General features: G+C 37.2%; 1 protein-coding gene across 1 annotated transcript in view; it reads right to left on the reverse strand.

The window, feature by feature from the left end:
• Positions 1-26378, reverse strand: part of LOC150100343 (acid ceramidase-like) — a 179320-nt gene that overhangs the window by 72647 nt on the left and 80295 nt on the right. Inside the window, exon 7 of the mRNA XM_090402680.1 lies at positions 15303-15348. Coding sequence (XP_090258806.1) covers positions 15303-15348 — 46 coding nt within the window. The remainder of the gene's footprint in view (positions 1-15302; positions 15349-26378) is intronic.

A 26378-nucleotide genomic window follows, 5' to 3' on the forward strand; every position in this document is an offset into this window, starting at 1 on the left:
CACTGCTCCAGTGAATTGGCAAACATCAATGAGGGAAGGGTCATCTATGAGTTGAATTGCTCTCCTCTGGACACCATCAAGAATTTTTAAGGAGGTTTTAGGTACATCACCCCAAATGTGTGAATGGTATTCTAAAGAAGAGAAGATTTCAAATTTGTATATGGTTAGTAGGTGGGTGTTAAATAGCTTCTTGAGTGAAAAAAAAAAAAGTGCCTAGTATTTTAGAAGCTGAGGAAGCTATTAATATCATGTGTTTGTGCGCCAAGAGAGGTTGGAGATAAATGTCAGACCAAGGTGGGATAGTTCAAGGTGATGTGTGTGTGTATTACTGAGAATGAGGAAAGGTGAGCTGAGATCCCTTTGGTACCAAGAGAAAAGGCAGGACTTCATTTTGATGGCACTGAAGGTTATTGGGTTATCCTTACCCCACTGAAATATGAGATGGAGATTAAGGCAATGTGCCAGGTGATCTTGATGTAAAGAGTATCTGGGAACTATATGATTTGTCAAAGGGGGTAGTGGAGAGTGCTACTGTTGGCAAAGCTATGGATGGATGGATAGGATTTTTAGTGATTGAGAGTGGGTGATTTATGTATAAGAGAAAGAGAGTAGGTAAGAGAACAAAGCCCAGAGGCACTCCTGCACTGGTGACATATCTTGAAGAAAGGGTGCCACCTACCATGAAACACAGTGAACAACCAGAGAGGAAGCTGCCTATCCTGAACTTTTCCATGGCACATGTCCATTGGTGAGTAATATATTAGCTATGAATTTAGAACTGACAGAATTCATACTGGTGGTGATCTTCTGGGTAGTGAAAAAGTTCACTATTCATAACTTTCTCCATTATTTTGGAGAGGACTGAGGTAATGGCAACTGGTTGGTAGGCTTTTCTCTTCCTTTTTTTTGAAACTGGTTGGATATATATGTTAGTTCCATGAGATGGGATATGTGACAGCTGAGCATAGAAGATTAAAGAGACAATAGAAGACAAATGTTAGCTCTGGAGCACAATGTTTGGTACAATAGGAGAGATGGCATTGGGACCAGAAAACTTTGAACTGTTCAGTTATATAATGTTGTAGGAAGTTTTTCCACTTGGCTATACTATAAATTAAAGATACCAAGAAATTATATACTTGATTTAATCCTTTATCCAAGATTACGCCCGAAGTATTTTCAGGACTGGGGCAACTCGTATATAGAAGCTAATGACTTCACATCACATCACTTGCCTTAGTATCCCATAATGTAGAGCACATATCCTTACAGACATGTATAATGCTATGCATTATGGGAAGAGTCACTACCTAGACCAGTTTTGACTTATATCGAGGTATGTTTAAGTGCAGGAATACCTCTCCAAAAACTCATACGATCCCTCAGATTACCCAATAATGAGTGACCAAAAGGGTCATTTAACTCAGCAATAGTTCCACTTAGTGACAGGCCCACCCTTTCACTGAGAAAAGCCCTCAGCAGTGGCTATGCCCAATGGCAGGCTCACCCCACCACCAAGCAGAGCTGCCACTCATATCTCAGGAAAAGCAACCACTTCAGCACAAAAGCACATCAGTGGGAGCCAGACCCAAAGGTGATACTAAATTGACAATTGACATTTATGTCTTTAGGGGTGAAGCAAGATGCTTTTCATATTCCCCGCTATCTGTCGTGGTTACAGTGAGGGTAAAATTTACGAGCAGTTTGCTCGCCCTGAATGGGCATGGAGATTATGTATCGCTATAGGAGGCTAATATAGTTTTTGGTCTTCTATATTTAAATATGTCCGTTGGCTCGTATGCTGCAGCTTGTTGAACCAAATTGTTGGGATGTGTGGACGTCTTTAGAAAAAATTTGGCAGCTAAGGATTGTAGATAAGAGAGAATATAGGGAATATTTGTGTCTCTGTGGAGTTGGCTGTTTCTAACATACCACGGGGCGTTCAAAATCATTCTCAAGCACTTGTTCTGCACTCGCTGTATCTTAATAATGTTAGTATTAGAGGTGTGGCTCCAGGCTGGAGAGGCATAGGTGATTATAGGACGAATCGACATCTGGTATAGCTGCAATTTGATTCTGTTGCTGAGTTTGCTATTTCTATTAATTAGCGGGTAGATCTGAGTTATGGCTTTAGATGCTTTTGCACATGCAGACTTGATATGTTGGTTGTAAGATAGCTTTTTGTCGAGAATCACACCCAGGTAATTTGTTTCTTTCTGCCAGGGAATTTTAGTATTGAATAGTAACACATCTCCAGCAGGAGACATTGGCCTTTTTGAGAAGAGAACCGCTGAGCTTTTCAGGGGATTGACTTCCAATCTCCACTTGGAGAACCAACCCTCCAGCTTTAGAAGATTTTCTTGAAGCTTTCTAGTAACGAAGTGGGGTCTGAGAGATCTGGTTAGTATTGCCGTATCGTCCGCATACAGTGCTAAAATGGAAGTCATCGGATTGTGTGGGATGTCTGACATGTATACAGAAAACAGCAATGGAGCCAGTAGAGATCCCTGCGGCACTCCAGCAAAGATATGGCGCTGGGACGATGTAGAACCGTTAATTTTAACTTGCATTGATCTATTCTGAAGATATGAACGGATTAGATGAACCATTTTTAGTGAGATACCGGCTGAGATAAGTTTGTGCAGGAGTCCAAAATGCCAGATTTTGTCAAATGCTTCAGATAGGTCTAGGAATACCGCACCTGTGCACTGGCGCCAGTTGTAGCTGGCGGTGATATATTCCACAATTCTGTGGATTTGCTAGGTAGTACTATGGTGTTGTCGAAATCCAAACTGTTCTTTAGGGAGGATGTCTAGGTCATTTACTGAGGTTTGGAGTCGTGAGAGGATGACCTTCTCTGCGACCTTACCCAGATTGGAGATGAGACTGATTGGACGATAATTCTGCGGTAAGTGTGGGTCTTTGCCTGGCTTATGTATAGGAATCACATCAGCCATTTTCCAGGTGGAAGGAAAATAGTGAAGTCTTAAGATTGCATTTATTATATTGGTCAGATGCACTATAGCTTTTCGAGGCAGCAGCTTGATCACCCTGTTTGAGATGCTGTCTGGTCCAGGAGCTTTATTGTTCTTAAGTTTTTTAATAATATCATATAATTCAACAGGTGATGCAGGTGCAATATGATCAGCACTGGTGTCCGGGAGGTTTAGTGCATGCCTAACCTGTCTGTGGATTTTGTACAGATGATTGAAATCAATGTTGTTATAAGAAGGTTTGCACTGATCCTCAAGATTTTTAAGTATGGCTTCTGCCTTATCTGCATCTGTGTGGACTAGGCCCTGGTTTGAGATTATAGGGGGGAGGGATCTGGTTTTATTTTTGATATTTCTCAGTAGGCCCCAGATAGAGTGATCAATAGGTGAGATAGAGGCTAGCTTTTTATCCCAGACTTCGTTTCTATGTGTTTTAAGTGCATCTCTTACTGCTCCATTCAATCTGTTAAGCACTGTCTTATCCTGAGGTGCGCGAGTGTTATGAAATCTCTTCCTAGCTCTGCTCTTCTCTCTGATCAGGTCCATAATGTCCTCAGGCAAACGATCAGGCTTGGGAACAGGTTTCTGGTAGGATGCAACCATTATAGCGGACTTAATCTGTTGGGTGAAGCTAGTCACTGCAGATTCCACATCTTCTGGTGTGCATATGGGAGGGACGGGTCCTATTTGATCCCGAAGTGCTTTAGACAATCTCTCCCACGATATGCCTGAATGAGAAGAAGGAGGCAGGCATTCTTGCTCACCCAATTGCAATAGAATTGGGTTGTGATCCGACGACAGCTCGTTTAGTGATGTAAGGCTGTACTGTAGTTTAATGTCTTGCAGGATGGCTATATCCAGGATATCAGCAGTGCCAGATGTACTGAGATGAGTTGGTTCGGTAGGTCCAGCCACAACAGCATGGTTTAATCCTGTGTAGCTAGAGAGGATGCGACCATTTTTGTTGGTAGATTTACTGTTCCAAGCAGGATGCTTTGCATTGAGGTCTCCAGCAATGATGACCGGTCCTTTTGCTCCAAGGATGGCATCCAGATCTGAGGTCAATGTCTTTAATGGAGGGTTGTATGCAGAAAAAATTTTGAGGTTTCCAATTGAGTTTGTGAGAACATTGATTCCTGTGATTTCGAGGTTGGTGGTAGTAGGGTTGGTTATTGAGTGATGATTGATATAGTTTTTGATAAGGGTGGCTGTACCTCCACCTCTATACCCAAGCCTGTCGTTTCTGTAAATCTGATACCCTCTGATTTTCAGGGTGTCAGCAGGCCTCAGGTGAGTTTCATTAATTAGCAGTATATCTGGATTGTATCTATTATTAAATTCCTGGATTTCTAACAGTTTGTTTTTTATACCGTTGGCATTCCAACCGATAATCCTAAGAGAATTTGGGACGATTTTTTTCCTATGCATCAGAGAGTGCAGATAACATGGATTGGGTTTGCTGTAGGAATCTTTTTGTGACACTTAAGGATGGAGGTGATACTAAAGTTGAAGTAATGCAGAAGTCATATTTTTCATATACAAGTAGCCAAAAGGTGTCACACCTTATTATTAAAATACTCTAGATTAGAGATAGTTGTTGAACGTTTTTCCACTTGGTTATACTATAAATTAAAGATACCAAGAAATTATATATTTGGTTTTATCCTTTATCCAAATGTAAACTGTTTGCTTACACTTGGATAAAGGATTAAACCAAGTATATAATTTCTTGATATCTTTAATTTATTTCAGTTATCTAATATTCTTCTGTCTTTATGCAAAAATGTCACAGGAGGCCTATGGTGCTCAGTTGCTGGTATGGAAGGAGGTGATTTGCCTTTATCATCTATGCAGAAGTTAGAGGAAAATAGTGATACTAGGAGGTTGATTTTTCTTTGGGTGTTATAACAGTGGTGCCACCTGAATGGGTAAGATGGTGGGGAGCACAGGTGAGCAGATTGATTGATTTATTTGTGGTTTTATGGCACAAGGACAGCAAAGGTCACACTGTCCAATGACAAGGGCTACATCAGTACACAACATATTAATAAATAAACAAATAAACATTTATATGGAGATAAATTAGAGAATAAAACAAAATGGACATACAAAGTGTTAAATATCTGCATATTAATAGCATTAATAAATAGTTATCTACACCAAGTATTAATAAATAGTTAAAAGATAAATGAATAAATAAAATCTATGTACAAGGTTTAGTATCTACAATGCAGTATCTACATATAAACAAATTTAAAATCAAATGTGTTTGAATAAATAAATTCTTTGTAAAAATTTAAAACATCATGCAATTTGTCATGCAAATGAACAAGTAAAACATTTCAGCTACTTAGGCACGATTTTTAGTGAAGATGGTAAATTCAATATGGAAATAGACAAAAGAATCAACAAAGCTGGTGTGGTAGGAAGTCAACTGAAAAAATTTAGATGGAATAAGAAAGAAATTAGTCAAAACCCTAAATTAGCTGTATACAAGACAGTATTCAAACCAATTTTAAATTATGGATCTGAGAGCTGGGTTAGAAGAAAAACACTTGACCAAAGACTGGAGACCACAGACATGAGAGTCCTAAGAAAGATTAGGGGCATGAACAGATGGCATCAATGGCAATATCATATTTAATGTGAAGATATTAGGAAAGACCTTGATATTGTCAGTATCCAGGAATGCATTAGCAGAGCTAATCTCAGGTGGTATGGTCACTTAAGCAGAATGGGAGAGAAAGATTAGCAAAACAAGTGTTCTCTGCCAGGTTAGCAGGAAAAAGACCCAGAGGAAGACCAAGATATAGGTGGATTGATATGGTAAAAAGTGCCTTAGAAGATAGAAATATAAGATCTGACAATGTTGGAATCTTGACAGGTAACAGATTGATTTGGAGGAAAATTGTAGATAGGAAGTTAGTAATGATATAAATTTTTCATGTAGTACTGTCGTATCCTGTACACTCCTTGAGGATACATGTCAGGAATTTGATGATGATGATGCAATTTTTCTGAGTCAGATAACATCTGTGAGTGTATATGGCTTGGCCATTTTCTCTCTCGTGTGAAGTGCTTGCAGTCCACCAGAATATGACTAATGGTAACATAGGTGTTGCATCTCACACATAGGTGGATCAATTAACCCTTAGTAAATGAGAATGTGTGAGATGACTGTGACCTATGCAGTCTAGCAATCCTCTCTTCTGTTCGTACGTTGACTAGATTGCCAATGCTTAATTTCAGGCTTAATCTCATACAATTTATTTGTCAGTGCTTCCTGCCAGGAGTTTTGCCATTGGGCAATTAACTTTGATTATATGACCTGTGTATAGTCGGTATAAGGGATCATTAAACAGTATGTCGAAAATGTATGAGCGATCTAGCAGCTTCCATTTCCTGCTAGATCTAGCAGGAAATGCTAGATCTAGCATTTCCCTTAATCAAAATTAAGGGAAATGACATCTGTGAAGTCATTTCCCCTAATTTTGATATGGCTGGGAATCCAACGCAACTGAACATCAAAATGAAGGATCTTGATATTATACAAGAGTTGTAACACCTCACCAAGCACTGGATGTGGATTATACACTAGAGAGGAGACACCAGAGAGAGGCTGTAAAGAACTCAAATAGTCTGTATAAATTACACACTTTTGGTAGGAGTTTTCGTTGATATGCACAAGTGCAAGCCTTTCAGCTTGGACTTGTGTATATGGTTGGAGATAGTAATGCAAGCTGAATGGATCTGGTTGGAGATAGTAATGCAAGCTGAATGAATCTGGTTGGAGATAGGAATGTTAGGAAAGACAGCAACACAGCCAACAGAGAGATCTCTGATCTTGGATAATCAGTATAGATGGTCAGCCCATTCTGTTTGTGTATGATACTTCTGTAGTTGACAAAATGACAGGTTGCAGGATAGGATACAAGCCTGCCATGATTTGTACCCTATCCTGTTTTGTTTGGTGCAGATAATATTGTCAATAGCTTGCACAGACTCTTTTACGTGCATACCAAAAGGATGAATGGCAGTCTGACATACATGATACTGGACTTCCCAATGTAAACAAATGAGACTAGTCCATATAGGATGATTTGTAAGGTACAATTTTTAAGGGCAAAATTAAGATACAAATGTTTTTGTCTAAGTGATAGAAGGGGCTCATTTGATTCAACATAAAGACTTTGAATGAGTGATGTGTGAAAAGCACCAGTAGCTATTAAGGTACCCTGATGATGGATGGGATCCAACCACCAGAGCATGCCCTCCCTTGCAGAACTGTAAACCTGTGATACATAATCAAGCTTTGAATGTACAAGTGCATGATAAATGTGGAGCAAGGAACATCGATCAGCACCCCAGTTCAGTAGGGGGGGGTAGAGTGTGGAGGATATTTAATGCTTTTTTTTTTCTGCACTTTTCCCAAAGATGATGAATGTATGTAAAGAATGTTAGCTTTCTGCCAAAGATTATTATTATTATTGTACAGGCACCTCCATGGAGTCCAAAGTTTGTGGGAGACAAACTATCCACACAATCTATCATACCTCTCCTTGAACCCATTAACAAAGCACTCACAACTAACTCTAGCAACCCATTACACTCATTAACAACTCTTCCTAACCACACCTTTATTCAACTTCCAGGGAGATAACTTCTTGTTCTGGTCCCTCTAGCCGAGTGCTGAAACCTCTGCATCAATTCAATAAAACCCTTTAAGCAACTTAAATGTTTCTATCATATCCCATCTTTTTCTCCTATCAACGAAAACTTCTGCAATCCAAACACCCTCAATCTATCCTCATAGGGAACATTCCACAGACCAGTCACCATCTTGGTCGTGTGCTTCTGAATCTTCTCCACTGCTTCTCCCCAAGAAACCCAGCAGACCAGGCCTGAGATGTAGTACAATAATCCAGATGTGGATATATCAAGGCCTTATTAAGAGGAATAACTTCCTTATCTCTAATCGTTAGTATGTTCTTCAATAGCCAAGTAATCTTATAGGCTACATTACCAATATATCCTCTAAACTTTAACTCTCTATCTACCACCACCCTAAACCTCTAGCTTCATCTGCTTCCTGGAATACAGTTCCATCAATGTGGTACACAGCTAATTTATTTATCCCAAAATGCACAATTTTATATTTCTGCACATTAAACTGACACCTGTTATCTTTTGCCCATATTGACAGTCTCTATTTAAATCATTATTCGTGACACCTCCAAGGAGTCCGAAGACTCATCGTGGGAGGACACCTACTGTACAACTTCTCCATCTCCACTACTACACAGAACCTCTTCTACCAATCACCTACATCAATGCCATCTACTGACCACAACCACCACCACCACTACAGCTGGTATTTTTTGTCTATAAATTGCATGTGTTCTGAAGGGCCGATTTATCTGTATGTGGGATAAAAAAACCCTGCTACCTCCGTATGAGATTGGCTAACTCACCTTAAATTGAAAAAGTCCATATAAAGATTCCTCCCATCATGACGAGAATTGAACTTAGGCCTTTTCTAATTGAAGGGCGCAACGTACTGTCGTTCTTCCAATTGCACTACGGAGGCACTTGCAAGCGCTCCACATCCCATTGATTAACTATTACTCTACCTAATTTTGCATTGTCAGCAAAAAAATTGAATCTTTTCTTTCAGGTTATTTCCTATATCATTTATGTAGAAATTAAACACTAGTGGTCCCAGCACTGAACCTTGCAGCACACCACTAGTCACTTGTTTTTGCATTGATTTTGCTCCTCCATCTACCACTTTTTTGATATCTGTCCAGCAGTCACCATCTTATCCACATAACCAGTGGTGTCATACTCATCTCCATTTGTTCTAATTTATGTAACAGATTCCATGTGGTATTCTGTCAAATGCCTTTGCAAAAATCCAGCAGTATCATCATGTAGCCACTTCCTTTATATAACTCAGCTGCTACTCTATTATAAAAAAGTTACTAAATTACTAAGGCATGACCAACATTTCACAAACCAATGTTTCCCATATTTTTACCCTATTTTAGGATAAATAAGTATCCTATTTTTATCCACCCATTCTTGAATTTTCTTTTTTACCAATTTTTCCACTACTTTATCACCATGTTTGAGATACTGATTGGTCTACAATTTGCTACTGCAGTCTTAGAACCTCTCTTATGCAAGAGAATTATTTTGCCCTCTTTCCACTCCTTTGGAACTCTATCAGAGCTGATACTTAAATTAAAGCGCCTACTCAGAGGCATTGCCAGTTCCCTTGCATGTTCTCGCAAAACCCACATTAATATCACATCTTATCCAACAGCTGTATTTAACACTGAGATTCTGCAATATCCTAAGAACCTCCAATTCATCCATCTCTATTCCCACATTAGTGTCTGTCACATATATTACAGCAGTAACCTCACTTAGTTGATATACCATCCTTGGAAAGTGGTCACTCAGTAAGTCAACTATTTTATCTGCTTCTGTCACCTTTTGTGACCATCGGCACTCATTAAGGTTAATCTTCCATAGTCATTCTTCTTCTTGCTTGCCACATAACAAAAGAACTTTTTGGGATTTCCTTTGGCCTGCTCAGCCAGATTCATCTCGTAATCTGATTTTGCCTTCCTTACCATGCTGGTCACCTTTCTCGCCTAAGCATTGTACTGTTCATGAATTTGTTGGTCCCCTTTCTCCTTATATAAATTCCACAGCATTTTCTTCTTCTGCAATACATTCTTAATGATATTACTCATCCATCTAACTCCTACCTGATTAACCCTCCTCACCTTAGGTATACAATTTAATACTGCTTCCTTCAGATGATCCTTAACTATCTTCCAAGCACATTTGGTTTAATCCTATACCCAAGTCCTGAAAATACTTCGGTGCAAACTTTCTTTGCTTACACTTGGATATAGGATTAAACCAAATATATAATTGGTAGCATAGCCAAGTGAAAAAACTTCCATCAACTTATCTCTAATCCAGAGAATTTTAATAATAAGATGTGACAACTTTTGGCAACTGGTTATAGGTAAATATGACTTCTCCATTACTTCCACCTTAGTATCACCATCTCTGGGTCTGGCTCCCACTGATGAGACCTCAATAAAGGTCAGAACCAGTGGTAGTGGCCCTTCCCTTAATGCATAGTATTATACATGTCCGCAAGGAGATGTGCTTTGCATTATGGGAGACACTAAAGCAGTGATGAGAACTTATACCACCTTTACCATTGCCCCAGACCTGAAAATACTTCAGGAGCAAACTTTGTTTGCTTACACTTGGATATAGGATTAAACCAAATATATAATTGTCTTTTGAACTTATATTTGCTTCTGTATATTAGTTACTTTTTCACTGCAATCTATAAAAAGCATCTAATACATTTTTATTAGTGTGCATTCATAGTCTGATTTGACAGAAATAACTTGCAAAGAAGAGGGAACTTACAGCTTCCCAGGTGAACCATGTATTTGCTAAATGGTTTATATGTTGTGCAAGGTTTTTTTTTTTTTTTTTGTAAATGCCATAGCTATTTTTTATACTGTCAACACTTCTTCACACATAGAAAACCCTGCCCACTTTCATCCAGTACAAAAAACCTCGCCCTCCTTCTTCAGTTTTGATATCTCTGTTCAACTAATGCTCAAAGACACCTCCGACCTTTTCTAAGCTGAATTTCCTCCCAATATAATATATCTCAGCCTTCATTTAGTTCACTATAAACTCAGGCTAATTTGTTGGACAAGAAAAATTCCATAAAACTTCATGGAGTCTTTTTAAGAGAAAGCTCTAAATTCTATCTCACACAGACCCACCATTCAATTATGCTACATAGATGATGTGTTCTTCATCTGGCCACACAACTTGTGCTCTCAACACTTTTTTAACATATCTTAACAACCAACATCCCAGAAACCAATTCACCTTAGAAGAAAATAAATCTTACCCTCATTGTAATCATACCTTGATTACATAACTCCTTGGCATTTTCTGTTTACACACACACACAGAGACATTCATCAATGGTCACCTCCCCACTCCCAACAGTATAGAATTATAAACACTTTGTTCAACAGGACAAAATTGATTTGTTCTGATGATGCCCTCCCTACTGAAATCAATCCCATTCAGTTCCTCACCAGATTAAAAAAACATTAACATTGCCAAACTATGCTCCCTCCCTCTCTCTCTCTTCCAAAACTTGCTACATTAAATGAAGAGTTAGAGGTTCATGAAAATGAGGTTGAAGAGCTGTTGCACAACCTGGATAAGAATTTGTCAATAAGGACAGATGGAACATCAGCCTGTTTACTAAAGAAATGTTCAGTCAAATTGGCTAGGCCTTTCACATGTTTGTATAACTTGAGTCTCAGCTCAGGAATGATACCACAGGAATGGAAGGAATGTATGATAGTTCCATTTGTACAAGGGTGGTGCAAAAACTGATGTGTTGACCTATCAGTATCTCTGGTATGGTAGTGAAGATTTTAGAGAAGTTAGTAAGAACTTGAATACAGAAGTGGGTTTACTAAAGGAAGGTCATGTTTTAGCAATTTGCTCTTATTTTATAACAATGTTATGGCTGAGGTGGATAAAGGGAATGGATACACTACAATAATGTCGGATTTTTCTAAAGCATTTGATAGGATACCACACAAAAGGCTGTTGCATAAACTGGAAAATATGGGATTGGAATATAAACTCTTGACTTGGATCAGGAGATGGTTGACAGACAGATATCAAAAAAAGTGGTCAGTGGGTGTGAATCTGCCAAATTTAAGGTGACCAGTGGTGTACCTCAGGGTTCCATCCTTGGGTCATTATTGTTCAATCTATAAATTAATGACATCAGATGTGCAATTGTTTGCCAATGATGCGAAGATAGGCAGGGCAATCAGGGATGCCTCTGATATTCAACACTTACAAAATGATTTGAATAGGCTGGAAATTTGGGCAAATGAAAATGGCCATCAATTTAATGTTAGTAAGTGTAAAGTTATGCACTTTGGCAAGAACAGGAATCAAACCTTGGAGATTCAGTGGCAAGCCTTGAGGAAAGCCCTGATTGATTCAGCTAGAGAGGCATGTGGTGAAGTTGTCTGCAAGGATAGAAAAATCAGAACTCCATGGTGGACACAGGAAGTTAAAGAGCCAGTGAAGGAAAAGAAGAAAGCATATCAAACATTCCTGGCAAATAAGTCAGCTTGTGCTCTTAGAGAATACAGAGACAAATGCAAGAATGCTAAACACTGTGTAAAACTAGCTAAACAAAAGTCATGGGAGGAATTTGGCAAGAATATAGAAAATAAATATCAAGAAGGTGGCAAAATATTCTGGAGGTTGTTGAAGAAGCTTAGGAATGGAGGAAAGAGGGCTGTAAAAGGAGTTAGAGATGATAAAGGTGACATGAAAACGGGAGAAAAAGATATCCTTGAAGTATGGAGTAATTACTTTGAAAAATTGCTAAATGAAACAAGCAGTGATGACAGCACAGTGGTAAAAAACACTGACCAGGCATGCATGCAATCAGGAATACATATCCATGCTTGAAGTAGAAAAAGCCATCAAAGGCTTGAAATGTGGAGAGGCAGCAGGAGAAGATGATATTCGACCAGAAATGCTGAGGTATGGTGGTATAAGAGTCTTACAGTGGCTGCACTGCATAGTTCAGACCTGGACAGAGGGACGAATTCCTGATGATTGGAGCAGAGCTCTCATAGTACCCATATATAAAAAGGGAAATAAAACTGAATGTGAGAATTACAGGGTATTTCCCTACTGAGTGTTCCTGTCAAGATCTATGCAAGTATACTTGAGAAACGGTTGAGAAGAATTGTGGAAGAAAAGCTTGGTGAAGAACAAGCTGAATTCAGGCCAAATAGAAGCTGTCAGGATCAGATCTTCACTTTACGACAAATAGCCGAGAAAGCATGGGAATATAACAAAGATCTGTATTTTTAAGTTTTGTCGATTTGGAAAAGGCATATGACAAGGTACCAAGAGAGAAGCTATTCAGTACGCTACAGTTATATGGTGTCAATGGGGCATTATATCAAGCAATACTTAGTCTTTATTTGAGTTGTAAGTCAGCAGTTAGAACTGAAGGAAGTACAGGAAGATGGTTTAATGTTAAATCTGGTGTGAGACAAGGATGTACATTATCTCCACTGTTATTCATTATCTATATGGATCACATTATGAAGGAAAGTGGTATTAAACATGATATCAAAATTGGAGATGTTAATGTCAGCTCTTTGCTTTATGCGGATGATGTTATACTTCTAACTAAATCCACTACAAGTCTGCAAGATTCTCTGACTAAATTGAATAACTGTTGTAATAGATATGGTATGAAGGTCAGCAATAAAAAGACAAAGGCAATGAAAATAGGTAGAATCATTGAAAATGTCAACTGTGTTGTGAATGGAGAGCCTGTGGAACAAGTAAAACATTTCAGCTACTTAGGCACGATTTTTACTGAAGATGGTAAATTAAATATAGAAATAGACAACAGAATCATCAAAGCTAGTATGGTGGGAAGTCAATTGAATAAATTCATATGGAATAAGAGAGAAATTAGTCGGAACACTAAATTAGCTGTATACAAGACAATGTTCAAACCAGCTTTAACTTATGGATCTGAGAACTGGGTCATAAGTAAAACACTTGACCAAAGACTAGAGACCGCAGATATGAGAGTCCTCAGAAAGATTAGAGGCGTGAGCAGATGGTATCAATGGCAATATCATATTAAAAACGAGGATATTAGGAAAGAACTTGGCATTGTCAGCATCCAAGAATGCGTTAGCAGAGCTAATCTCAGATGGTATGGTCACTTAAACAGAATGGGCGAAGAAAGATTAGCAAAACAAGTGTTCTCTGCCAGGTTGGCAGCAAAACGACCCAGAGGAAGACCAAGATATAGGTGGATTGATACGGTACAAAGTGCCTTAGACTATAGAAATATAAGATTTGATAATGTTGGAGTCTTGACAAGTAAGACTGATTTGGAGGAAAATTGTAGATAGGAAGTTAGTAATGATGTAATTTTTTTTCATGTAGTACTATCATATCCTGTACACCCCTTGAGGGTACATGGCAGGAATTTGATGATGATGATGAGTTCCAGCAGCATATTATATTAGCAGGGTTATGCTACAATAAACTGAGGAATAAAGGGATCTTGGTGTATTGGTGGATAGGAATTTGAAGTTCAAAGGTCACATAGCAAAAGTTGCAAATACAATCAGAGGATAATTGCGATGTTGAAGCAAACCTTGACATGTAAGGATAAGGAAGTCATTTTGTCTCTTTATAAGGCTTTGATAAGACCACACCTGGATTATTGTACGTAGATTTGGTCTGCTGGGTTCAAAAGGGATAAAGAAGCTGTGGAAAGGATGCAAAGAAGAGTTACAAAAATTATATCCAGATTATTGGATTTAGATTATGAGGACAGATTGCAAGTATGTGGATTGCAGACTCTGGTTAACAGGTGAAAGAGGGGTGATATGATAGAAGTCTATAAACTTTTGAATGAGTATTATAGAATATCATCTGATGATATTTTTCGTTATATGGAAAGTGGGGAGAGAAAATGGGGGCATCCATGGAAGTCAAATTCATTTGCAGTCAAGAAAGGGGTAAGAGCTGGGTTTTTCTACCAGAGAGCAGTGAGTAAGTGGAATAGTTTGCCTTTAGGGGTAGTGAGTGCATCTAGTGTGAATGAATTTAAGGGAAGGTATGACAGCTGGTTTGGAGTGCCATTACAGCCACCCTCAATGAGCCCTTGACTTCCTGGAGGTCTCAAATAATAATAATAATAATAGACTACACTAAATATCACCCCATATATTAGAGACACATCCTGAAAAGCTAGCAAAAATCCAAAAAAATAATACAACTTTGTAACTACCCACCATGCAAAAAAATTGGCATCACTTATCAACTCTCCCAAAGACTTGCTTGATGTATACTAAGTACCACTTGCACAAGAATCACATTGGCAACTGTCACAAGATAACACTTTAAAAAGACTACCTGAGTTCACTACAGCAAATACAAATATGAGAGACTATTTCTGGAATCTGCCTCTGCTTTAAGAAATTATGCAAAGCTCAACAACGTGGGTGTATAACCTTGCTCAAATCTGGGAAATGCTCAGAAATATTGGCAATTCAAAATATTGGAAAAATAATTTAATTAGTATATATTCTACACTGTGATATCCTTATTAAAAAATACCAATTTTTTACTATTTACACATTTTATGATAGTTATTTTAAAAATACCTGCCCCATAAAAATTCCAAAATCCAGGTTTCTTCCATGATAAAGTGTTCCTGAAATATATATATAAAAAAAATATTTAAAAAAATAAAATAAAAAATTCTAATTAAATATTAAAAAAAAACCTCTTTCACATATAATCTTAGGATAACATGTACTATCTTAAAACATTTCTACGTCTAAGTGTGAAGAAGTAACATTCATTAGGCTTTACCTACAACCCCTTATGCCAGCAGTTTTAAAAAATTAAATGAAGAAAGACGTTATAGGTTAAAGATAGAAAGAAATTATGTTCTTGGTTTCATCTTTTATCCAAATGTAAGCAAAGTTTGCATGTGAAGTAACTTCATGACATGTCTACTTGTATATAGATGCTAATGACTTTACATCAATTGCCTCAGTATCCCATAATGCAAGTCACATAAAGACATGTAAAATGCTATGCATTATGGGAAGCCACTATCCAGACCAGTTTCAACTTTAGTGAGGCTCATCAGTGGTAGCCAGAACCATATACAAGTAGCCCAGTCATGAAGTTACCTGATGTGCAAACTTTGTTTGCTAACACTTGGATAAAGGATGAAACCAAGACTATAATTTTTTGGTATCTTTAACTTAGAGTATTAAGTATTAAATATTATATGTATATGTATATAGGTCGAAACTGGTCTAGGTAGTAGCCCTTTCCATAATACATAGCATGTTTATAAGGATATGTGCCTTGCATTGACTGTGAGCACGTTAATATATATATAATATTAGGGGTGGGCGGAACACGTTGACTGTGTTCTGCCCACCCCTAATAATATTATATATATATTATAAAAAACCCGGGTTTTTCCAAATTAATTCTCCCACATTGCCGCACCCCCCCACTTTTCCTACCCCCCTCCTTTTAACAGCCTAACAGTAGAAGTATGCGCATATCACGGAAAGAAGACAGCCAACAACATCCAAAAAACGTATGTCCGAATTTTCTTCCTCTATTATTCTGCATATTTCTGTCTCTATAATACATCAGTAATGCCCTAAGAATTCTTGAGTAAAAAGCCAATGACATTAAAAAAGGGCACTCCTAAACGAAAACAGGCAAAATAGCCGTAAAAATAATGGAGATGTTATTCTCAGCTCTTTATGCAGAATTCCTTAACTAATTTGAATAATTACTGTATCAACATTGTGTGTTAGATAAGGGAGAATCATATGCAGTGATGTCTTGAAGTTTGCAAAAGTGATTGATAGACTTCCACATGATAAGTTAGTGTATGAGCTGCAGGCAATAACAATATACGCCATATTGGTTAGATGGGTCGGAGATTGGCCTCCACCACCAAGTTGTGTATGATGGAGCAGTGTCTCAAAAAAAGGAGGATAAGTGAAGCCTGTTGGCTCTTATTTCAGTAATTGTATTTGTGCACCTTTTGGCAACTTGTACAGTAAAGAAATAAGTTCTGACTATTAAAACCTTAGTATTACATCTAGGTCTACCTACTCACCGATGAGATCTCAAAAAAAGGTCGAAACCAGTCTGGGTAGTGACCTTCTCTCATAATGTAGAACATTAATACATTTCCTAGGAGCTGTGTTTTACATTATGGGAAAATATTAAGGACAGTGATTGGAGCTTACTCCACCTTTACTACGAGTCGCCCTAGCATTGCACTACCAGGTGTTGGCTTACGCTTGGACTTGCCGAACTTTATAGTTTTCTATATTCGGCATGAAACTCATAGATTAGATATCCTATCTTTGAGTTTCTTAAAGATACCAAGCAATTTTAAACCTGGTTTTACTCCATTTTTTCCAAGTAAGCAAACAGACAAAATGTCAAGTTTGTGCCTGCAATTTATGCAAGACTAGCTGATCCCACAGGTAGTGCAAGACCAAGGCAACTCGTGGTAGAGGTGGAGCAAGCTCTGATCACTAATCTTAATATTTACCCTTAATGCCAAAACACATCTCCAAGAAGGGGATGTATGATGTTTTGTATTAAAGGCAAGGGGCCACTACCCAGACCGGTTTCGACCTTTATTGAGGTCTCATCAGTGGGGAGCCAGGCTAGAAATACCAAGATTTAGTAATGCAGAACTTGTAAGTATTTTACCAAAACGAGTTACCATAAGGTGTTATAACCTTATTAAATAAAAATCTCAGGAGGAGATATAGATGTAGAAAGTATTTTTAACTTGGGTATAGTTATGTTAAAGATACCAAGCAATTTTAAACCTGGTTTTACTCCATTTTTTTCAAGTAAGCAAACAGACAAAATGTCAAGTTTGCGCCTGCAATTTATGCAAGACTAGCTGATCCCACAGGTAGTGCAAGACCAAGGCAACTCGTGGTAGAGGTGGAGCAAGCTCTGATCACTAATCTTAATATTTACCCTTAATGCCAAAACACATCTCCAAGAAGGGGATGTATGATGTTTTGTATTAAAGGCAAGGGGCCACTACCCAGACCGGTTTCGACCTTTATTGAGGTCTCATCAGTGGGGAGCCAGGCTAGAAATACCAAGATTTAGTAATGCAGAACTTGTAAGTATTTTACCAAAACGAGTTACCATAAGGTGTTATAACCTTATTAAATAAAAATCTCAGGAGGAGATATAGATGTAGAAAGTATTTTTAACTTGGGTATAGTTATGTTAAAGATACCAAGCAATTTTAAACCTGGTTTTACTCCATTTTTTTCAAGTAAGCAAACAGACAAAATGTCAAGTTTGCGCCTGCAATTTATGCAAGACTAGCTGATCCCACAGGTAGTGCAAGACCAAGGCAACTCGTGGTAGAGGTGGAGCAAGCTCTGATCACTAATCTTAATATTTACCCTTAATGCCAAAACACATCTCCAAGAAGGGGATGTATGATGGTTTGTATTAAAGGCAAGGGGCCACTAAACATCATACATCCCCTTCTTGGAGATGTGTTTTGGCATTAAGGGTAAATATTAAGATTAGTGATCAGAGCTTGCTCCACCTCTACCACGAGTTGCCTTGGTCTTGCACTACCTGTGGGATCAGCTAGTCTTGCATAAATTGCAGGCGCAAACTTGACATTTTGTCTGTTTGCTTACTTGGAAAAAATGGAGTAAAACCAGGTTTAAAATTGCTTGGTATCTTTAACATAATTATACCCAAGTTAAAAATACTTTCTACATCTACATCTCCTTTGAGTTTCTTATTCGGCTAAGAAATAATGTGGTATTCAATATCCACTTAATTTTGAATGATTCCCCTAATTCTTGTAGATAAGCTTATATGTTGGTTATAACACAGCTTTTTATTTTTCAAGAAATGACAAAATATACTAGAATATTAATTATAAAAAACTTTAAATAATACTTTCCTATATTTTGGTAATGTTACATTGCCATACTTAAGATTAGGATATAAGAGATGCCAATTTCTCATGTGGTCTGTAACTGGTTGTAAGGTCATATTTCCTTAGAATTTTTGTTAATATTTTGGATGTGCCCCAGATATATGAAATGGTGATAGATTTTGAGTAATTTCTGCTTTGAAGGAAGGGGAGATTGCTGTTACATGGTTTTATTATTTTTTGGAGTTTTGGGGAGTTGTAGCAATTGGCTAAGAAAATGTTAAGGATATGGTCAAGTTAAGTAGTTAGGACTCTGTTATCTGAACAGATTAATATTTCCCTGTTATGTAGGGTTTTTATTTTCCCTATCCTGCCTTCCTTCTATATAGAGGTATCCCTTGCTTAACGCGGGATTTGATTAACATTGCGAAATTAATTGCGGCAATCCCTTGATATACGCGGCAAGAGTTTTGATTAACGTGCCTTTAACCCTGCAGAGCTCGCAGCTGATACATGCAAAATGTTTAATATAAATATTCTTACACAATTCAGTGTATAGCTGTGCATTCTTATGTTACGAGTGATATTCCGCACTGTTTTTTTCTGCCAGTTTGGTTTAACACATGTTATGTAGAGGTTTGTGATATTTGACAGTAAATTGTATCTGAAAGATACCACAACCTCCGATGTCAGTATAGTATGGTTTTTTTTTTTTTTTATTCTTTGTTCAATAATTTCTAGATTGTAACTGAAAATAAATAAACTATCATGTATTACTGAAATAGAGAGCCAAAGGCTTATTTATCATACATGTCCTCTAGGAGATGTGCTTTACATTATGGAAAATACTAAGGAAAGTGATCTGGAGCCTACTCCACCTTTACTACGAGTTGTCCATGCTTGCATCCGCCGAAACTTTTAGTTTCTATATATTCAGCACGAAACTCTTGTAGTTTCTATATTCAGCTATGAAATAATATTGGATTCAATATCCACTTAATTTGTACCATCGTGTATTATATTTGAGAGTTTTTTCTTTATGTTTCATTGCTTGTTTGCTTTGCCAAGGTCTGGAGAGTCATTTTCCGTGTCATCGTAGAATTTATGCCTATAAGAAAAAAACTAAAGCTGTTCAAACGACTCTTCATAACTTCTTTTGATAAAAAAATTGCAGTGAATAATGCAGGTATAAGTATTTATTAAACATTTACTTTGCATTCATTTTTTATCTTTCCTAAAAGAGTACCATATAAAACGAATTATTAATACAGTAATTGATCATGGACGAAGTGCAATTTTTACCATTGATTATTAGATTTGATTAACGCGATTTTGATATAGCGGTAACATCGAGGGATTAATTAACCGCATTAATCGAGGGATACCTGTATTACACAGCATCATTTACACCAGTATGATATACACTGATAAAGCGCTCGTTCAATAATTCCATTATATCCTTTGCAACAGTCACTCTGCTGCCATGACTATCCAGTGTCAACCAACATAATTGTTCTTTCTCTTGCTTGCCATAAAACAGAAAAATTAAATTTTCTTGAATTAACCTTGGCCTGACCAGCCAATCTCCTCTGATACTTCACCTTTTCTTTCTTTGCCATGCTTGTCACTTTCCTAGCCTGCACTTCATAGATCTGATCACCACCAACTGTCTTGTAACTCCCCTGTATCCTTTTATTTTCCAACACAGATTGAGGGTTTATACTCATGCATTCTTATGAATTTCTATGCACTGTCACCATCTTTTCTGCATAGTTCATCTACTCCATTCATTGATGCTTTCCATAATCACCTGCCTTATACTTCCACATATATCCGTTTTTGGTTGTATCCTTATCTTGTTTCACCACTTCCTAAATAAGTACCTCATGGTCACTCTTACCAACCAGTGGCAGTGTTAATACCTCATTAAGAACTACATCCTGTGAAGTTATTACCAAATCCGAAACATGAAAGCCTCTAGTTGTTTTAGTCACATGCTGCTTAAGATATTTATTCTCAAAAATTCAACAAACTCACTCTCCTTGTTCCCATACACTATCCCTTCCTTCCATTATATATTTCTATAATTAAAGTCTCCCATCAGGTTCACCTTCTTTTTACATTATTATTATTCAGGCCTCCATGGAGTCAAAAGCCTTATTACGGGAAGTCCTTCCTAGGAAACACAAAGTCTATCACAAAATGTATCAAGACTCATCGCGGGAGGTCCTTCCAAGAAAACCCAAAGTCTATCATACCACTCCTTGAACTTATTGACCATTCTTCTTCTCACCATTCTATCAGGCAATGCATTCCATGGTTCAACCACCCTCTATGCAAAGAAACCACTCCTCACCCTCTTGCTAACAGCTTCCTTTCATAACTTCCAGTGGTGGCCCCTTGTCATCACTCCTTCCTGCTGTTCAACCAAGTGAAAGAACTCCCCAGTATCAACCCTGTAACCACCCCTCAACAGTTTGAAAGTCCCCATCATATCACCTCTCCTTCTTCTATCTACCAAACTCTGCAGTCCACGTTCCCTCAGCCAATCCTCATAACTAATGTTGTACAGTCCTGAAACCATCTTTGTTATCTGCTTCTGTACCCTTTCCACAGTTAATTTATCCCTTCAAATACTGGGGACCAAATTTGAGAACAATAGTCTAAGTGTGGTCTGATCAGGGTCTTGTACAACGAAATGATAACTCATATCTCTGCAGGTCAGCGTCCTTCTCAGTATTGCAGCAATCCTGTGTGTTACCTTCACCACCTTTGCAATATGTCCCCTGAATTTCAGGTTTTTATCAATCGTCAACCCCAGATCTCTTGTCTCCCCTACTTCCTTCAGTATGACTCCTTTTTTTACATGCCCAACCAATTTGCCTAAACATTTCACAATCAGTATTCTGTACATTCCCTGGCCTATAAAAGAATCCAATAGAACATCAAGCAGAACACTTCAGCTACTGACACAATTTTAAAAGATGTCAAATTAAATATGAGCACAGATAACAGAATAAGGAAGGTTAGTATGGTGGCAACCAGCTGAAAAATACAGATACGGAATAAGAAAAATTAGCCAAATCACTAAACAGCATACAAGACAATGTTAAAACTAATTTTAAATTAGTTAAATTACAAATCTGAAAGTTGATGAGGAAATAAGTTAATTAATGACTAAAGACCACAGATGAGTGAACAGATGGCTTCAATAGTAGAATATGTTAAATATGAAGATATATATATATATAATGAAGATATCAGGAAGTAACATACAATTACCAACCAAGAATGCATGACCAGAACTAACTACAGTGATATAGTCACTTAAACAGAATGGGAGAAGAAAGATTAGCAAACAGGTGTTTGATGCAAGGATAGCAGGAAAAAGACTCAGAGGAAAAGATCAAGGTAAACTGATGAAGTCAGTGTCTTAGAACAACCTTTCTCAAAATGTGATCAACAGCTCACCAGTGGGTCTAAAGATAAATTATTAGTAAATAATTGTTTTGAATACAATACAGTTGAACTTTAATATCTATAACGCTTTTTTTGAATGTTAGTTTTCATATAGCTTACCAATTGTATTCCCTGAAGATGCTGATAGCAAAAATCGGCAAAACATGTAGGAGGATAAATTAAAACCCACTTGATTAACATTCAAAAAAAAAAAAAAAAGTGTTTATAGATATTATACAAGTTGTCAAGGAAGAAAATCACTACAGTTGAACTTTGTTGTAATGAGTTCACTTCTGTAATGAGCAAACAGCCATAATGATTTTAATTTATGCATATTCCCATTCAACTACTCACTTTTATAACAAGTGTACTAGATGGATATACTGTACAAATTTTGGTAATGAACAAACAATAATTTGGAGAAAAGAGCAAAGCTAATAATAATGGCAAATATCTGTTGGATTTCTGCTCAGGACATGGACTGGTTATTACTAACACCATGTTCCAACATAAAAATGTGCACATATTCACATGGAGAGAAAAGGCAAGAAATAAGAAAAGTCTCATTGACTATGTTATTGTTGATAGTGATGTTTTCTCATTTCTGCAGGACACCAGAGTGTACAGAGGATTTGAAATTGGAAGTGATCACTGTTTAGTCTTCAGCAGGATAAAACTGAATTTCATAATGAAAAGAATAACATGTAAGAAAGTTTTAAAGCAAATAAAAGTTGAGCAGCTCTCAGATGTGAACTGTAGACTAAAATACACAAAGATTATTGAAGAAAAAACGAAAGAGTTTGAGAACAGGAACCAAACTTTAGAGATTCAGTGGCAAGCCTTGAAGAAAACCGTGATTGATTCAGCCAGAGAGGCATGTGGTGAGGTGTTCTGCAAGGACAGAAAAATCAGAACTCCCTGGTGGACACAGGAAGTTAAAGAAGCAGTGAAGGAAAAGAAGAAAGCATATCAAAAGTTCCTGTCAAATAAGTCAGCTTGTGCTCTTAGAGAATATAGAGACAAATGCAAGAATGCTAAACACTGCGTAAAACTAGCTAAACAAAAGTCATGGGAGGACTTTGGCAAGAATATAGAAAATAAATATCAAGAAGGTGGCAAAATATTCTGGAGGTTGTTGAAGAAGCTTAGGAATGGAGGAAAGAGTGCTGTAAAAGGAGTTAGAGATGATAAAGGTGACATGAAAACTGTAGAAAAAGATATCCTTGAAGTATGGAGTAATTACTTTGAAAAGCTGCTAAATGAAACAAGCAGTGATGACAGCATAGTGGTAAAAAACACTGATCAGGCATGCATGCAATCAGGAATACATATCCATACTTGAAGTAGAAAAAGCCATCAAAGGCTTGAAATGTGGAAAGGCAGCTGGAGTAGATGATATTCGATTCGAAATGCTGAAGTATGGTGGTATAAGAGTCTTACAGTGGCTGCACTGCATAGTTCAGAAAGCCTGGACAGAGGGACGAATTCCTGATGATTGGAGTAGAGCTCTCATAGTACCCATATATAAAAAGGGAAATAAAATTGAATATGAGAATTACAGAGGTATTTCACTACTGAGTGTTCCTGTCAAGATCTATGCAAGTATACTTGAGAAACGGTTGAGAAGAATTGTGGAAGAAAAGCTGGGTGAAGAACAAGCTGGATTCAGGCCAAATAGAGGCTGTCAGGATCAGATCTTCACTTTACGACAAATAGTCGAGAAAGCATGGGAATATAACAAAGATCTGTATTTAAGTTTTGTCGATTTGGAAAAGGCATATGATAAGGTGCCAAGGGAGAAGCTATTCAATACGCTACAGTTATATGGTGTCAATGAGGCATTATATCAAGCAATACTTAGTCTTTATTTGAGTTGTAAGTCAGCAGTTAGAATTGAAGGAAGTACAGGAAGATGGTTTAATGTTAAATCTGGTGTGAGACAAGGATGTACATTATCTCCACTGTTATTCATTATCTATATGGATCACATTATGAAGGAAAGTGGTATTAAACATGATATCAAAATTGGAGATGTTAATGTCAGCTCTTTGCTTTATGCGGATGATGTGATACTTCTAAATAAATCCGCTACAAGTCTGCAAGATTCTCTGACTAAATTGAATAGCTGTTGTAATAGATATTGTATGAAGGTCAGCAATAAAAAGACAAAGACAATGAAAATAGGCAGAATCATTGAAAATGTCAACTGTGTTGTGAATGGAGAACCTGTAAAACCTGGAACAAGTAAAACATTTCAGCTACTTAGGCACGATTTTTACTGAAGATGGTAAATTAAATATAGAAATAGACAACAGAATCAGCAAAGCTGGTATGGTGGGAAGTCAATTGAATAAATTCATATGGAAGAAGAGAGAAATTAGTCAGAACACTAAATTAGCTGTATACAAGACAGTGTTCAAACCAATTTTAACTTATGGATCTGAGAGCTGGGTCAGAAGTAAAACACTTGACCAAAGACTAGAGACCGCAGATATGAGAATCCTGAGGAAGATTATAGGCGTAAACAGATGGCATTAATGGCAATATCATATTAAAAACGAGGATATTAGGAAAGAACTTGACATTGTCAGCATCCAGGAATGTGTTAGCAGAGCTAATCTCAGGTGGTATGGTCACCTAAACAGAATGAGAAAAGATTAGCAAAACAAGTGTTCTCTGCCAAGTTAGCAGGAAAACGACCCAGAGGAAGACCAAGATATAGGTGGATTGATACGGTACAAAGTGCCTTAGACGATAGAAATATAAGATCTGATAATGTTGGAGTCTTGACAAGTAACAGACTGATTTGGAGGAAAATTGTAGATAGGAAGTTAGTAATGATATAATTTTTTCATGTAGTACTGTCATATCCTGTACACCCCTTGTGTGTACATGGCAGGAATTTGATGATGATGATGACAAACAATAATGAGGTGACAATTTTGGACATAGTAGACCAAACTGTACTCTCCGTTGGCATAAACCAGAAACAAATATGACATACAGACAAATCGGCCCTTCAGAACATACGCAATTTACAGACAAAAAATATTAGCTGTGGTGGCGGGCAGTAGATGGCGCTGATGTAATGATTGGTAGTAGAGGTTCGGTGTAGTGGTGGAGATGGAGAGTTGTACAATGGGTGTCCTCCCGCGATGAGTCTTCGGACTCCTTGGAGGCATCACAAATAATAATAACATTTTAAGACGTTGTGTGCATAACTGGTGCAATGTCTGGCTGGAACAATGCATCAGTTAAGGAGCATCAATGGAAAGGAAATCAAATTTGCAGATGAACTGGAAAGTATCACATGAACATAATTGGTGTTATTGAGACAAAGAGAACAAACAGGTAAGATACTACTAAATAATAAATATGGTATGTTATATACTAACAACAGTGTTCTTCAAAAGGAAGGAGTAGTTACTGCATTCAACACTAAACATGAAGTAAACTTTCTGATTGGAAGGCAATTTGGGGAAATGGGAAAACGGACAATAAAACTTATTGTTCTTATTTAAAACTTATTTTATTTATCTCTGGTCCCCCAGAAGGTTCTCCTAAAGAAGTAGAGGAATTTTTTTTAAATCATTAGTGAAGGAAGATGACAAAGACAATGGAAAAGCAGCTATTTATTGGAGACCTAAAGAGCAGAGCAGGAAATGAACAGGCATTTAGAAAAATTTGGGGAAATTTGGAGAAAAGGAAAAAGCTAATAATAATGGTAAATACCTGCTAGATTTCTGTTCAGGATATGGACTAGTCATTACTAATATGATCCAACATAAAGATACAAGTAAGTTCATGTGGAGAGAAGACAAAGAAGACACAAGAAATAAGAAAGCCTCATTGACTAAATTACCGTTGACAGTGATATTTTCAAGCTGGTTCAGGATACAAGAGGATACAGAAGATGTGAAACTGGAAATTAACTTCACTTAGTTTTAAAAAAAATCAAAAAATAAATAAATAAATAAATATAAAAATAAAAAGGTAAAAATTAATATCACATTGAAAAGAATATGTAAAAAAGTTTTAAAAATAATGAACATTGAGCAGCTTTCACAGATGAAATGTAGGCTGAATTATTCAAACATTATTCAAGAAAAAATAAAACAATTTGAAAGCATGAAATCATGAAGTCGGTGACAAGTCTGAAGAAAACATTGCATTTGTAGGGATAGAAAAATCAGAAATTCATGGTGTACATAAGGTAAAGAAGTACGAGGGTGGTCTGAAAAGTTCTTGACCTCGACCATAGATGGCAACATTATTGGCAAGATTGTTTTTTTTCTAAGTTGGTACAT

This window comes from Typopeltis vanoorti, chromosome 13 (genome assembly GCF_054136105.1).
Source record: "Typopeltis vanoorti isolate ZY-2024b chromosome 13, IOZ_Tvanoo_1.0, whole genome shotgun sequence".
Taxonomy (NCBI): Eukaryota; Metazoa; Arthropoda; class Arachnida; order Uropygi; family Thelyphonidae; genus Typopeltis; species Typopeltis vanoorti.